General features: G+C 42.1%; 2 protein-coding genes across 2 annotated transcripts; both read left to right on the forward strand.

Annotated features, from left to right (window-relative positions):
- The first annotated feature begins 452 nt into the window (after positions 1-452).
- LOC118101630 (G1/S-specific cyclin-D2) lies at positions 453-12,472 on the forward strand. The gene is made up of 5 exons (XM_035147545.2): positions 453-900; positions 1,815-2,030; positions 4,417-4,576; positions 7,049-7,197; positions 9,453-12,472. Exons 1-5 carry the CDS (start codon positions 706-708, stop codon positions 9,615-9,617), a joined length of 885 nt encoding a protein of 294 aa, XP_035003436.1. The 5' UTR covers positions 453-705; the 3' UTR covers positions 9,618-12,472.
- A 650-nt stretch (positions 12,473-13,122) lies between these two features.
- On the forward strand, positions 13,123-16,823 carry tigarb (TP53 induced glycolysis regulatory phosphatase b). The gene is made up of 6 exons (XM_035148157.2): positions 13,123-13,244; positions 13,518-13,555; positions 13,885-14,006; positions 15,170-15,247; positions 15,356-15,466; positions 16,001-16,823. The coding sequence occupies exons 1-6, from the start codon at positions 13,213-13,215 to the stop codon at positions 16,433-16,435; spliced, it is 816 nt and encodes a 271-aa protein (XP_035004048.1). The 5' UTR covers positions 13,123-13,212; the 3' UTR covers positions 16,436-16,823.
- The last annotated feature ends 112 nt before the right edge of the window (positions 16,824-16,935 follow it).

Consider the following 16,935-nt stretch of genomic DNA (forward strand, 5'->3'; position numbering starts at 1 on the left):
ATTGTTATCATTGTCATTTAGTCTCTGTATTGTTTTTTATGACCCTGTCCAGCGCCTTGAATAAGCATCTGTGTATGAAAGGTGCTAAACAAATAAAGTTTATTATCATTGTAATATTGTCTCTGTGGTTTTTAATGTCTCTGTCCTGCACCTTGAATACAAATAAAGCTTATTATCATTTTAATCTAGTCTCTATGTTGTTTTTAATGTGTCTTTACAGCACCATATATAAATACATCTGTATGAAAGGTGCTATAAAAATAAAGTTTATTATTATAATTTTTAATGTGTCTGTACAGCAACTAATATACATATATACATATAGCATATTGAATATACTTCTGTGTGTGAACTGTGTTTTCTAAACAACATTGCCTCTCCTTGCCTGCCTCCCACAGAGGCTCTTATTGTGAAGGTCTCGCCGGATGTGTCGCTGCTCCGCGGGGCCGGTCGGACCTCCGAGCAGCCGCAGAGGAAGAAGTGAACCAGGAGGCAGCAGGACTGGAGCGAACCCAGTCATCTCCGCTTCATGCTTCGTCCTGGGCACTTCTCCTCCTCCTCCTCCTCCTCCTCCTCTCCTCCTCCGCTCTCGACAACCGTCTGACACCAGTTTGAATTCCTCCTCACAATATTTAGCCATTAAAAACAAAGGAGACCGAGGGAGAGAGAGCAGAAGCGGAGGAGGGGGAAGAAGGGGCCCGAGTCATGGAGCTGTTTTGCCTGGAGTCGGACATAACCGTGCGAGCCCAGCCGGACCCAAACATCCTGTACGATGACCGAGTGCTGCAGAGTTTATTAACCGTTGAGGACAGGTTCTTGCCGCAGTGCTCGTACTTCCAGCGGGTGCAGACGGATATTCAACCCTACATGAGACGAATGGTTGCGGGGTGGATGCACGAGGTTTGTGGGGGGCATTTCGAGCTGTGGATGCTTTTTTTTTTTTAAGCTAACTTTCTCTTTTCTTTTCCTTTTTAGCTTCTTGCACGAACGTCTTTTTTTTTTGTTTTAATGCTAGCTCTCAAACCCCAGGGTGATTTTAGGTCAGGGAGACTTGTCATGTATTTGACAATTGAATGACAATGACTCACCGAAACGCGTGGGAGAGACGGAAATTCCTGCACGAAGACAAATCGGCTTCAGAGAAGTAGCCTAGCTTGATATTTACATCGGTTAACCGCGAATAACCTGGTGCTTTTTGTTAGCCGGCTAGCTCAAACCACACAGGGGGAGTTTAGGCTAATTAACAATATCGAAAATAGACATTTCCCCCCCTCGGTGTAATTATTATTAATTGTTTGAAACTTTTATGCAGGCTCATGGCAGGGCGGGGGGGGGGGGTACGTGAGGACGTGAGTGCAACACCACTTTCATTTTTAAAAAAGCTAAAAAAACACCTCACGCTAGCTACCGCTTCTTGTTTATAACTGTCGGGAAGTGTTTTTAAACAACTTGGGGACATTTTGCACGTATTTTGAAAACCCCCAAGTTGTTTGGTTTAATTTTAAAATATTTTCTAAAAAAACGCGACAAGCCCCAACAAGGAAGAGGAGGCGAGTTTTTTTTTCTCTTCTTCTTCTTTGCTGAACGACTTCCTATTGAGCTAATTTGGTTTTCGACCTGATTTTGCAGCTAATGACATACGATATGTTTAAAGTCACAATTTTATTAACCTATTTTAAACATGAGCATGTAAAAAACAACACAATCCTGTAAGCAAAACCAATCCTCATATCCCATCTAGTTTGGTTTGAGAATTTTCCCTCTTAAGTACTATAATATAACACTTTCCACCTTATATATCTGTGTCTTTCTAGGTGTGTGAGGAGGAGAAGAGCAACGAGGACGTCTTCCCTTTAGCCATTAATTATTTGGACAGATTTTTAGCAGTGATGCTGACTAGAAAGAACTACTTGCAGCTCCTGGGAGCCGTGTGCATGTTCCTGGCCTCCAAGTTAAAAGACAGCCGGCCGCTATCAGCAGAAAAACTCTGCATGTACACAGACAACTCCATCTCACCCCGGGAGCTGCTGGTAAGAACTGCGCTTTCAAAAGCCCCCATTCATCCATCCATGTACCCATTCATCCATTCATCCATCCATGTGCTTGTTCGTTCATTCTTGGGAGGCATACAAAAAAAAAAAGAAGCAGTATCACATTTTGGGATGATTTTATAATGCTAATAGCTTAATTTGTTTCACAGGAAGTATCCCATTTTCCCCATAAGTGGAGTTGTGCACAATACAGCCACATCCTTTCTTTGGCTCCATGTGGACTGGAGAGGGATGTGTTGCCATCTAGTGCCAGTTATGTAGCATAGAATTTGGATTTATCTTTAAATATAATGGATGTGCTCTGTTTTCCCAAGAGATGTAGACGAATGTATTCTTTAAAAACTCCCAATAAGCACTTTCATTGTACTACCATGCATCCATATGAGGGTTAATAAGAGTGTATCCCTTTATGGAATTCACAACAATACTTTACAGCCAAAAACACAAGGATATGAAGTCAGCAAAACATTCTCCACATAGGCAAATTGAATTAGCTATTTTATGCTCAAACTTTGAATGATTCTGAGAACTACTTTCTCATAGCCAAGGCTAAGAGAAGTAGAACTGAATCAAATTATTGTTAAGATTATTGTGCAGACTTTATGCTTTTCTTTGACTTATCTTTGAAGTTTTGATGACAAGAGAAAACAGAATTTGCATTTTTCATCACATTTCTGTTGGTGTCCTACTAAAGAATTGAGGTCTTGACCATTTGACCCATTTCTTATTTTAGCCAATGGCTCCATATGTTCTTTATACATCTTCCTGTGTTGCCTGGAGCGGTTGAGGGAAATGACATGCACCCCATCTGATGCTCCATATTGTCGTAAGACTCCAGATTCCTGGATATCCTCACAGGATGTTCGGAGGACGCACCGTGAGCCAGTGAAAGATGTTGCAGCTCTTCCTTGTAATGAACACTCTACTGGTGCAGCAGAGAAGTTTAAGGGCGTGCGTGTGCGTGCGTGCGTGCGTGCGCCTGTGGGTGTGGGTGGGTGGGTGGGTGGGTGTGTGGCAGCTGTCCAGGAAGTAAGCGTCCAGGCAACAAACCTCCGCCCCGCTCATGTCACAGTCAATAATCTCCTCAGGGGTTAGATTAAATGGGTTAAATGCAAAGCATCTGTCAGGTTATGGGCTAGAAACCAACGTAAATGTAAATGATGGCTCACATCTCAGATGACAGATCAGCGTTGGAGGGGGCTGCCCCTGCTGCTGTCGGGGTTTTGTCGTTTACTACATTTACTTTGTGGGTGACACAGGAAGTGTGAAGTTGAAATCATCAGCATTTATTCATCATGTAGTCGACAGTCATAGTTCAGTCAACATCTGGTGTATTAATATGAATGAGGTGGACATAATAATATACACCTGTTATTACAATACAGTTCAGCAGCACCAAAAACTGCTGCTCTTAATGGAAATTTGTGAGTATGTGACATGATTTGAAAAATTCCCTACACAGAAAAAGAATAGAAAGCTTTCATTGTCATTGTACAAGCAAAAGCGGCACAAAAATTTGATGTCGTGACTTATAAAAACTTGAAAGTTTAAAATAGAATAATGGCTCTAATAAATGCTTAAAAATAGAAAGTTTGGAAAGATTTAGTTTTATAGTTTCTCTAAATCTCTTTTTACGAGCAAGATTTATGGCAATCCTGGGGCGTCTGGATATCTTTCTGTTTGGGGTAAATGTCATTAGTTCCAACGATGATGACAAATGAATGTGTCCCTGCACTTTTCTGGCTTTTGTGCACAAATGTCTGTCCCTTAATACTTGATTCTGACGCCAAAAAACACTACAAGACGTTTTTAAAATCTTCCAGCTTTTGACTGATGTGTAGAGTTACACATTTTACACAACAAGTTTCACACATGCTCTACTTACTTAAATGACTGAAAACCAAACAGTAGAACATGTCATTAACATGCAGGAGATTAACTCATTTCATGTGTTCACTTTCCTGCTGGTGCAGAGACTGACTGAGTGAAGAGTCAGCTCTGTGCTGCTGCCTGTGCTCTGCAAACTCATGGTAGCTGTTTGAGGCTTGTGACAGGAAGGAAGGCGCTAGCTTTCTCATTGGCAGGGCCTCTAAGCAGGGCAAAGCTTGTCACATGCCGGCGATATGAACACAAAGGATGCGAGGAATGAGAATGGCATGCAGATAATAAGATACAGTGAGGAGAGATAAAGCGAAGAAATGTTGCTCCTCTTACAGAGCCATTTCCTCTGGGAATAGAGATGGACTGTGATCCTTTTCATGGTCAATGGAGGCATGGCATCACGCCATTTAACCCCTCAGACTGTGGGGGCTTTTGCCTCGAAGCTTTTGTTGAACTCATCTTTAATTTTTCTGGTTTCTTTCAGGACTGGGAACTGGTGGTGCTGGGGAAGTTGAAGTGGAACATGGCCTCAGTCATTCCCAATGATTTTATAGAGCACATCATACGCAGGCTGCCCCTTCCCAAAGACAAGCTGGCGATGGTGCGCAAACACTCGCTGACATTCATCGCCCTATGTGCCACAGGTAACGCCGCTTCATATCATTTCATGTGCCTTGTGTGCGTGCTTGCTCTGCTGCCTTGTTATTGCCACATCCACCAGAATATTCCCACACACACAAACATTCTCCCATTGTGAGTCATCTGTGACCTCTTTCTTCTCGGCCTGCCTTATCCACTTTCTCTTCCCTGCACAGCCTGTAGTAGGGGTTTTTCTCAGCAGCTGCAAAAAGCTGCTTAAAGTGGTCATCGCCATATTTCTCTACTAAGTGCCTGAGAAAAATCGTATAAGTGCTGTGTTTAGATTAGCTACGTACGTGGTAATGGTAGTGATTTGATCATACTTTTAACTTTTGCTCCAGCAGACGCACACGTACTTTGCTGGATGACTCAGGTGCAGCCTAAGTCCTGTTTGTTGACAGAGGCGCTTCCAGGTTAAAAAAGTCAATGCTCGAGTGATCTTCCTTCCTCCTCCCATCCTGGCGTCATGTCCAGAATAAACTCTGGAGGAGCTCAAACTCAGATGTCCCCTTAGGCCTCTTCCTAGGTGAATTTTCATGGCATTCCTTTGTCTATACTAGGAATCCCTCTAATATTTTCATATCCTGGATGGAAACACGACTGCAGGATCACCTAATACACACACAATGCAGCGCTCCTCTGTCACAAGGCTGACTTTCATCTGCCACTTCCTGTCAGCTAATTCAATGAAGGAAATAAAACAAAGAAGGTCACTTAAGTGCAATAAAATTCCCCACAAATGCCATTGCAGTGAAATCCTGCCAATAATTACTTGTTTACTAGAGCTAATTATTGGAACCATAGGCTCCTTCAATGAGTTTCTTTCCCTGTTCAGCAAAGTTTTAGTGTCACACTTATTTTTCTTTTTTATATTTGGGTGTGTTTCAGTGGTCGCCTCTGCTATTCATAAGCAGCTAGTTATATCCAAGCACAAAGCAGCCACAGTGGAAAAAAAAGGAGGCCTGCTGTGGTTCTGCAGTAATGTAAATGTTTGGAGTTTTATATGGAGTTGAGATGTTATTCTTATGATGGAGGAGCTCCTCCTATGGACAGCTGGTCCCTGGAGGAGAAAGAGGGGCGTAGTGAAGCAGGCCGATCTCCAGGGTTTAATCAAAGCGAACAGGCCACCAGGAATGGGTGGCGCTGGGCTGCGACCATCTGATAGGCTGTGTCTGCCGTTTCCCTGCCTTTTCGAGATCAGCGTTGATCAGGGCTGCTGAAAAAGCACCAGGGGCGGTTTTCACTAAACATCTCACCATTAAAAGTAGATTCTAACTGGCCATGTTAGGAGAAACTCCCAAGAAATAAGGCACATGTCAGCTCTAACTTTTGCTCAAAGAGTGATTCACAAAGCAATTTAACAGTACAAGTATCTCTTGTCTCTAAGTCTGAGAGGAGGTAGCTCAGTTAGCCTTAACAACTTTTGCCTTCACCCATTGTAGTCGACTTGTTCTCAGAAGAACTTGCATCATCGTTTACAAACGTCTGTTTTGTCACGTCCTTATGACAACACAGCAGCAACGTTTTCAAACAAAATGGGCCCACCAGCGTTTACAAACTTTTCAATTTAAGGCGCTCAAAACCAAAGTAAAAGCTTTGTAAACGTAGGAGTAGTGTGTACACCAGGCATAAACGTAGCGTCATCGATGCGTTTCAAAACTTAGTAGTGTGGATGTAGCCTAAGACCTACTCACATTGGTCAGCTACTGAAGGGGATGCTGCTTCTCTTCTCAGTTGAGGAGTAAATACGAGATTAGTTAAAAGTTTTAAAGCCTTTTTGTGTTGGGCAAGTTCCAGCAATGTAGCACTGTGCACTAACATTCTCACAATGGACAGTTTATAAAAAAGTACCAAAATTGATGCATTTTATGGAATCAAATGATTCCATTTGATTTGATTTCAAATTCATTGTCATGGATCTGGATTTTTTTTGTAAACTTGAATCGAAGAGATGTAATTGTTTGAAGTTAAGACACTTGGGGAATTCAACCCCAAGGTTTCCCATAAAATTGAAGCTCGAGGTGAGGGCAGAGATAATGAACTGTTCAAAGTCGCCCCCCAGCTTTGTTCCTGACTTGCACTCGTCCTCTGCCTCCTCCATCCAGGCCTGTTGTCGTTCAAGTCTTTCTTGACTTCGATATGTGCTGGAGGGAGTCGTTCCTGGAACTCATTTCTCGGCGAGTAGGAGGCTTCCTACTCTGCTTTTCTAATCAAGGCTGTAGTTTCTATGGAGAAAACCACACAGGTTCCAGTGGCAGCCCGGTCTGTTGAAATCCAGACTGTGGGAAAGTCAGGTTCAGCTGCGGAGCTGAGGATGAATCAGATGTTTGCACCTCGCGTGCATCTCTCACACTTCCTGTGGGCTGTGTCAAGTTTTGCAGCGCTTCGTATCAAAGTTACAAATGCAATTTCCGTGCGTCACTGTGGCCTAAAGCTGCTGCTTTACTAATTGCACATGAATGCTCTTTCTTCACCAGATGACCGCCTCGCGATGAATCCCCCTTCCATGATCGCCACAGGCAGCATGGGAGCTGCTGTATGTGGTCTCCAGTTCGACCACTCTGACCAGAGGCTGAGTCGAGACAACCTGACAGACCTGCTGGCCAAGATCACCAACACAGAGGTGGTGAGTACCACAGTGACGGAGATTTATACATCAATGCAGCAATTCATTGTTAATAATAATCATTGCAATATCTCATGACTGCAGCATCAAAGGCCCTTTAGTAAACAACAGTGATGACTTCAGTAGTGGCAGATTGAAGCTATTTACTTTTCATGGAGAGAGAGAGAGGCAGAGCAAGTTTCTGGCTCTTGGCTGGGGAGCCAGACTGCTGCTATAAAGAGCAGCGGCAGAGGGAATGTCTTCTTAAAACTCAGAGCCCACATTTTTGTGGTAGGACACATGCAATTTCTTCACATGGCTTCCACTTTAGCTGTGTGCCCCTCCTGGTGGAGGAATATGTTCGTAATGAAGCAAAGGAGTGGCTCTTTTCCAGTAAGTGAGGATGAAGACACAAAACGTTGACCGAGCTGTCCTCATCCCTGTGGACGGACATTTTCATTGATTACAGTGTGTTATACTGACTATTCTAACAACTGAATTGCACTTGTACTTTATTTTGTAAAGGGGCTGTGTTATTTACTCAATGGGAGTGAATGGGTCTCCATAGACTTTTAATACTTAATTAAATCCTTGATCAATTCATAGACTATACATTAGAGTGGAGTTTGAACTGGATACAGGGGCTCTATTATAAATATAATTGCTGTAAATGGGACTCCATAGACTTTAATACATTGTGTAAGTCATAAATTACACATACCATTATAATTAAATTATGCACAATAGACCAGTGTGTTATAAAATACGCATTTCAAAATTTGAATGGAGTTTGTACAGTTTACAGGTTTTGTACATTAGACATAAATAGAATTACAATCACATTTGATAAAAATAAACATTACATGAACCATATTTATCCCAGTGTGAGATTTCTGTGTCACGGTATCTTGTGACACCAGTGGATCACTTCATAGGCCCCGAAATCCTAATAGGCCGCAGTGACTGTGCCAGACTAACAACACGGTTGCCTCTTGGCTTGTGGTTGCGTTGCCGTGGTGACGAGTGCCCCGCAACCCAGCCGTCACAACAGGCACCCCGACTGCAGCCCATCGGGTTCCAATTATCCGTACATTTCAAAGGAATGCTGGCCTCTTTGCGAGCCTTGGTGCATTCTTTAAGAATCCTGCAGCCGGCTCAGCGAGGCAGACCTCCCACATCTCCAACACAAGACCTGCAGAGGGGAGACGGGGAGACGACCCCCCTTTCACAAGACAAGTTGTCCAAAAACATCCGGCCCCACTGTCCTATATTCTGTTTTACACCAAAACTCACAGGGTCAGGGTGCAGTAGGTCAAAGCCATTTCCTCTAGGCCCCCACATGGGACTGACCGCGCTGTAAACCCCGAGGGGAGGAGGGGAGGTAGAGAGGGAATCCAGAGCCTCAGCTCCGCTTATCTTCTCCCTCATAGACCACAGAGCTCTTTTAGGACCCTCCATTCCTTATCGTGCCCCTTCACTCATACATCAGACGTGCACTCCTGTGCCCACCCTGTAGCTCGCTGCTCTGTGCTGTTGGCATCGCCGTGTACTGGTACCCATTGTTCTGGTCATGATGCAGACAGGACCACCTACTGCAAAAACCATAATTCCCTGCTGGTATGCCATGCATGTGACCAAAGCACTTAAACGACTTGTTCGTTAGATTTTTGCACGCGAGTGTCAGCGTGCAGGTGTAAAAAGTCAAGAGTCGGTCTCTCCATATATGTACGGACTGTTTAATTTATTGTGATATAATTAAATTAGTGTATAATGTAGAGACCAGCTGAGAAAACCAGCTGACAGTGCTAATATGGGACTTTCACATATTTCATGCACGTTTTTCTTTGAACTTCGAATCTATGGGTATCTGTAGGAAAAGTCACAAAGAGTTTGGATAAAAGCCTTTTAGAGGCAGATTGTATTAAAGTGATTACATTTGTCTGCAGTATTTGGGTGTATAATTAGAGAAACAACATATGTTACACTAAGTTTGGTCGAAATCCGTTTAGTTTTTTGTGTAATCTTGCTTAAAACAAACAACCTTTCTCGATGGAGGTAGTTAACAAAATGAAAAGTCAGACTTAAAGCTGCGTTTTTTTGTTTGGGACACAAATGATTGCATGCATGTGTGGTGGGGACAGTTCAAAAGATGCAAAACAAAATGTTGTGCTTCCAGGGCTGTTCGGTTACTGGAATGTCTTATAAGCACTTACACACAAGCCGAGGTGCTGGTGACGTGTGCATGTGTAACGACGTCTGACCCCTTTTTGTTCCAGGACTGTTTGAGGGCGTGCCAGGAGCAAATCGAGCGTGTGCTGGCCACCAGCCTGCAGCAGGGCCAGCAGCACCGGCAGGAGAACGGGGTCCCAGCAGGCAGCAAAGCCAGGGAGCAGCAGGACCAGTCCAGCACCCCCACAGATGTACGCGACGTCAACTTGTGAACTGCCGTTGTTCGACCACCTCACACACACCACTCGTGCCCGTCACACCAATGAACTAGCCGGAGTGAGCGAGACAGGTGGGGGGGGAAGCGTGAGCTGCCAGTATCTAGTCACTGCACGAGTGATGGTGTGACAATCTATGAACTATTAGAAATTAAGGAATTTCGCCCCTTTTTTTTGCCCCATTCAAACCCGGCTGGGTGTTTTCTCACCTCGCTGTACGGGCCACATTTAATCAAACAAGCTATTTAACAACAAAAAAAAGGTTAATTCTTGAAAACTTGATAGTGCCTTAGATTTCCCCCGAACGGAAATCTGAATATATTTTCATACTTGAAAAAAATATATATAGCATAATTATATGAAATATACATATTTCTTTTGATACAACCTAGCAAAAAAAAAAAGATATAATAAATAATGTATATATTTAGCAAGCATTTAGTTATGTTACTCTTTTATCATCTTTAGCAAACAGTTATCAATTCACAGTTTTACTGGGGTTTTCCTCGCATGATTGCAATGCTGATAAAATACAGTACATGGCATTTAAAGGAAGTAGATGCGGAGGAGCATCACCACGGGTGGCCGCTCTGCTCCGTCTCTCATACTGGGTGCACCTGTAGCACTGCTCTTTATTTATGCTGAAAAGTGCTGGCCAGGAGTGGGCTGGGCCCGCTCACAGAGGAAGGACGTTAGGGAGGGAGGGGGGGAGGGATGGGATGGCGGCAGTGGCTAATGTCCGAAAGGTTAAGAGTTAGAAGAGAAGACGGGATCAGTTAAAGTCTTGATTTCACTGCCAAAGTCACAGAGGAGCACAGTATATTAACAGGAGTACCTGTACATGTTGAATTCAGCGAGGCTACATTTAATCGTTCAGACGTTGGTGTTCGAGAGCAGATAGAAGTTTTTAGTCTGTAGTTAAAATGTGGTTTTAGCATTAGCCAGGTTGTTGAGATTTGGAAAGTTTTGACAGGTTTTGAGAGGAAACGAGTGAAGATCGAGAGGTTTGTTGTGAGGTTTTTTTAGGGGAACGATGACGAGCACGTGGAAAGTCGAGGGGGGGGGGGAAAGAAACGCCAGAAGTCATGAAAGAGCGGGGAAATTAACTTAAGCTATATGATGTTTCTGATACTTGAGTGACACACAGGAGGAGGAACAGAATCCCTGGTGATGTCGGCCCGGATCAGTTTGGACGTGCCGCAGTTTCTCCTGTTATCCATTTTACCATTTAACTTTATGGAGAGTGGGCGACTTCTAACAATATTGATGCACTTTTAAAAACACACTCCTTAAGATTGGTAAGGGGATGGTGGTTGAGGAGAGTTCAGTGGGTTAGTAGGGTAATTTTTAGTTTTGTTTTCAATTTTTAGTTTTTTCTTTTAAGTTATTTGATTTTCTTTTTTTCTGGGCTGGATTCCCATGGGGTAACGCACGTTGTCTTGAAAGCTATTCCTCGACAGGTGAGTAGACGTAGGATAATCAGTTATTGTATAATAGTATAGAAACTACGTAAAGCCAAGTCACATGTAGACTTAGATTTTTTTTTATTTTTTTTATCCAGTGCGTCTATTTACTTGAAATTTTGTTCATTCATAGCCAAAACCTTCCAATAGTCTTTTAAGGAGTTCAACACATTCTGTGTCCAAACTATTCTTATTGTTTTGTTCTTTGTATGTAAAACTGCTCTCCGAACTGAAATGTTAAAACTGCCATTTTTGTGACTTCTCTCCATTTTAGACGTGGGTAGGAAGGGGTTTACATAGTCGGAAAGTTTTGTATATAACCAGTTTCCCCTGAAGAGCAGAAATCCTCATTATATATTAGAACAGACATTTAAGTTTCTTTATTGTGTTCATGCATGTTCTGTTGTGCTAAAGCCAAATGTTTTTTTTCCTTTTAAAAAAAAAAAAAAAAACATGCTTTAAACAGAACAAAATGTTCGTGCTTTTAAATGTTTTGTGTATAATTTGTAAAACATAATTCCAAAGTGACAAAAAACGGACTATACACATGATTCTCTTGCTGCTATGAAGCTTTTTCTTTTCTAGTCTTACACAAAGATGCCTTATTGTGATTCACTTGTGTGCTGCTATATTATGAATTTTTTGTATACGTCTCCTTTTGCTTTTCTGTTTTTGTTTGTGTACCGGAGGGAACGTAACACAGTTTGGTGCGGGACTGGAAGAACTTGTACTTGTGTTTTGCCGATCTATTTTTGATTAGCATGTTTTATTCTTTTTATTGTTTAATTTGTATCTTTTTTTTTAATATTTTATCATATTCTTGCTGCTTCTTTGTAATGTTTGTGTACCTCAGGTTAATTTGGACAGATAGAGCGAGAGGCCATCTCATCATTACCTCATCACACTTCGTATCACACATCGTTTTCACTCTGAATTTGTTGGACGGGTTTTCACTTTTTTTTTTTCTCTGTGTGGATGAGAGGAAGTATGGTGCTTCTTCTAATTCTTCTTCTTCTAATTCTTCTTTTAAATCAAAAAATATCAAACTGCCAGATTCCACTGAGCAATTAAATGTGCCTATACTTTACAAAAGGTTATTTCATCCAGCTGGTGCTAAGTCAAAAAAACAGCCTAAACTGTATGTTATACGTATCAGAAAGAAGAATTGGATTTTCATTGGCATGTTGAGATCAGTTCATTTGGAATAAAGTGGAATATTGTTATTATTAATATTTTGAGGTACCCGTTTTGTCAAAGTTCAAGCCACGAGAATGTTTCGTCGTCGTTCAGTGTGGTTGTTGTTTTTTTCCAAACTCCTCTCCCACTGTTCCCACCTGCAACCACACAGTGTACCTCAACAATTTCTCCTCAATAAATTGGCTAAAATCATGTGAGTGGTGTTTTGTCCTGCAGACTTTAATCTGCTTCTCTGTTGAATGAATTATTCTGTTTGGATTGTGACTTAAATTTAGTGAGATAATTGTATAGAGATCATTACACAGACCTGCATCTGTATTTTATGTCCCTGTTGCAGAAATATCCATCCTGAGAAACACGAGAAGTTTTGATCCCTGTTATGTTTGTTTGGAATTAAGTTTGATTCATCAGTTTCATCAGTATTTGCAAGTTTGATGGAAATTTTCCCTTGCGTAACTTATGATGTAAGTTTATTTTAAACAATCCAGGTTATAATCATGTTTTGTCATCCCAACAGTAATCCAATGTGTATAGGTACATTTACAATAATAATATAGTCTGGTGCACGTTAACTCAATAGACGATAAAATAACGTTGAAAGAAAGTACTTGTATTAGAACATCTATATACTATGTATGAAAATATGGAGATACACTTACGATAAACAAATTACATTTTCAATAGAAGGAAACTTGATACTAGATTATATAGAACAAATATAGATAATGTTCTTATTCATATAATTTAATCTAATAACAGTAATAATATGAATAATAACAATAGTAAACATTTTTTTATTAATATTGCCTCACTCTGTCTGTAGCGGTAGGGGGCGGTAATGCACCAATTCCTCGTTTGACAGCCGAGATTGCAGGAAAGAAGAAGAAGAAGCAGGCGCAGAAGCAGTAAGTAGGAAGTGACAGGAGGAGAAGATGTTGACGTTCAGTTTAACCCTCGTGAGACAGTAAGTGAACATTCACACATTTAATTCTACTCTGATATCCTCAGGGAACGTGAACACGATGGAACTGGTTCGTGTCCGTGTGTCTCAAACCAGTCAGCCGGCTACTGGCGCAGCATGGCGGCTGGACGTGTGTAGTTCACTGTGACTCAGTCCTCATCACTCAGCTTCTTGGTTTTTAAAACTACACCACACGAGCGTTTTGTTGTCACTGAATTAAAAAAAACAAACAGTTGTGTGTGTTTGAGCTAATTCAGTGACGTTGTTTTCCCGCAGTGGGGAAACGACGTACAACAGAGACAAGCTGCTGCAAGGTACGTCACACCAAGAGGGGGATTTAAACATGGACACAGCTGCAGTCTCACAGTGTTACAACATCCTCTCACGTTACACTGGACAGGTCAGCTACTCAGGGTGGAAAGTAACTAAGTACATTTACCCAAGTACGGGTCAACGACAACAATAATCACAATGTTATAAAGGGCTTAACAACATGAAAGCTGACTAGAAGGACATAAGAAAAAGAAAACACAAAGAAAAGCAAAATGACGACAAAAAGGCGTAAATCAACCACCAACAACTTTAAAAGAGACACAAAACTTGTTTGTCTTGTGGCCGCAAAACATGTCCCTTGTGCCCTCAGGTCAAGGCGTGGACACGTCCCTGTCAGAGACGGGGTCGCTGCAGGGAGACGCAGCTGGAAGGTACCTCAGAGACATCGCCTTCAACAACGTGTTCGCCAGTAACTTACAACGGGCTGTGCAGGTAAGACAGACTCGCACAGCTGGGCTACAACATGTGGAATTCACAAGTGACAGTGGAAGGTCTCATGAAATCATAATTTTACAGCCTGTTAATCCAAAGCCTGATTCATATTCCTCTTTTGCCATAGAGCTTCATTCTTGAGTGAAAAACTCATGAGGTTTAACATTGGGTGACATTCTCCTTCTATACTATGATCGCTCATACTGTTGTTGAGGATTTATTTATTTGAACTTTTCTTTGATTAATTATAAGTTCTAATATCTAATTCTTTATTGATCTCCATGGGGGAAATCCACATATTACAGCTGCCCAGGTACAGAATCACTACAGGTGCAGAAGAAGAGAATACATTAAAATGAACTTGAACTATATAAGAACAATTTCACATGGAACACAAATTTGTATATATATATATATATATATATATATAGAGAGAGAGTAAAAAATAGTTTTGCTGTTATGAGTCACAGCTAAATTCCTTTTTTAATCGTACTTGATTCAGTAAGATGTCCGACTCATCAGATTTATTTCAGCGTGTCATACATTGTTGGTGGAACTTCTCATGTGAGTTGATTAAAATTTTCCTGAGAATAAAAGTCTCCACTTCAGTGCAGCCGTTGTGCAACAGTCAGTGACCTTTTCAGTAAAGTAATTCCAGACCTGGCTCATATCCTGTGGCCAGACCGCGCGCACATTTTCCTTTTTAAATAAAGAATGAAAAATCTTAACCAGCTCCTGTGTGATGATTTGGCTCCATACACGGTGATATTACCAGTACAGGTTAGTAGCACTGTCATCAGTTTATTGAAAGATTCCACCCACAGAGTAGGAAGGTAACTGTACCCACAGCATCTTAATTTGTAGGTTCTCAACCCTCCGCAGTGCCACAGTCAGAGTTTCAGATCTCCTCACTTGTCGGTAAATGCGTGTGTTAACTCTTAAATAGGAGCTAACGCTGAGGTTTTCCCATCAGGGAAACCAGTCAAATTGCCCGATGGAGAAAAACAGGATGACTTCCCGATATGAAATAGCTGTGTGAACATTCATGCGTCTGTGGGTTTTGATTCACCGGTGCTGACCATGATTTACCGATATTTCTCAAGTGTTTTGGCAGCTAAAGACGTCTTGAGTCATTGATCTTCAGATCTCATTTCCTCCATCAGACAGCTGAACTCATCCTGAGGAACAACACTCACTGTTCTGGCATGGAGATGGTTCTGGAGCCGTTACTTAGAGAGAGGGTGAGACTCGTGGGCTCCATACAACCTGTACATGTCACAGATTTACACCTTTATCCACACAGCGGTTTATGTCGTGAGCTCTGACCTGTGGTTTCGTCGTCCGTGCAGGGTTTCGGTGTCGCTGAGGGACGTCCCAAAGAGCATCTGAAGAACATGGCCAACGCCGCCGGCCAGTCGTGTCGAGATTACACGCCGCCAGGAGGAGAGACTTTAGGACAGGTGAGTCACGATTCATCCTTTTAGATGCTGATCCAGTCACAGTGTGAAAGTTGAAAACGCACCAAGAACCTCAAGGTCAGAAGAGTGTTGCTTGCACAACAGCGCCCTTCAGTGTTCATTATGGGACATTGCATTTAAGAGCTTGTCGACTGACATCAGCTGCAAGTCTCAGTGGAGTCGACTTTTATATTTCTGTTGAATAACAATCATTTATCTTCAATATGTCAAAACTTATCAAGCATGAAAAACAGGTTTGTGTTTTTAGACAACAGGAGAATTTATGTAAATGTTTTAAAATCACCAGCAGCAAATCTTCACTGCAAAAAGCTGCAACCAACAAGGTATGAGCAGTTTTGCTTGAAAAGTGAGAATTAAGGAACAATTTTAATATACAGTTTGTAGAATGACAAAAAATATGAGGCAAAACTTCAGCTAACAGAAAACAAACATGACTTCCTGCCATTTGCTGATGGCGGACGCAGAATCAGTTGAGGAATCCTTTTTGATCTCTGGGTAATGTCACCTTGCTTCCAGGTGAAGCTGCGATTCAAAAAATTCCTCAAAGTCCTTTTCAAGCAAATGCTGGAGGAACATGGCGCGTCTGGGTCGGACGCCTCCGATGGAGCGTTAGCAGCCGGAGACGCCACAAAGGACATGGCAGCTGCCGCCTCGGATGTCCCCTCTGTCGGTGCGGCTGATGACGGCCTGCAGGGTCTCGCGTTCCACGCTCTGGTCGTGAGCCACGGTGCCTACATCCGCGTAGCCATCGGGCACCTTGTGGAGGACTTGAAGTGCTCCCTACCTGCAGGGGTGAAGATGTCCCACATGATCGCACCCTGTCCAAACACCGGCATCGGCCGCTTTGTCTTCACTCTGAGCCCGTCCGAGTCCGGCCCGGTCCTCTCTGCTGCTCGCTGTGTGTTCACCAACAGAACAAACCACCTGCAAAAGCTCACAGCCGCTGAGTAGTGAGTAGACGTTGTGCGTGTGTGCAGCATCTGTGCACGTTATGTTCAACATGTAAAGAAACAAACGCTAAAGGGAAATAAGAGACCTCAAGAGTTACCACGGGTAACTGGAACAAGAATAAACAGGGTAAATTATGTTTTTCTCAGTAATCTATATGTTTTACTGTGGATCAGTAATATAAATACTTGTGTGATACTGTATTATCAAACGTGTGATCCTTCCAACTGTAAAGTAAGCCAGTAAAGACTCGAGTGTCAGTCTCCATATTTAATGTTCCATTACCTCTTTTATTGCCAAAGTCTATTTAATGTTTTAGTGAACACTGATGAGTCTCCTGTGCAGCTGCTCATTTTTACTTTTACGTGCAATATAAGATGAAAACACTAAATCTTTGTTTGAGTTTTTTATGCACATATCTGAAAACGCTGTGAAACAACATTATTATTTATGTCTATGTGGGCGGATGCTTCATACTCATAGGTGTTTGATTTCTGAACACA

This window comes from Hippoglossus stenolepis, chromosome 22 (genome assembly GCF_022539355.2).
Source record: "Hippoglossus stenolepis isolate QCI-W04-F060 chromosome 22, HSTE1.2, whole genome shotgun sequence".
Lineage (NCBI taxonomy): Eukaryota > Metazoa > Chordata > Actinopteri > Pleuronectiformes > Pleuronectidae > Hippoglossus > Hippoglossus stenolepis.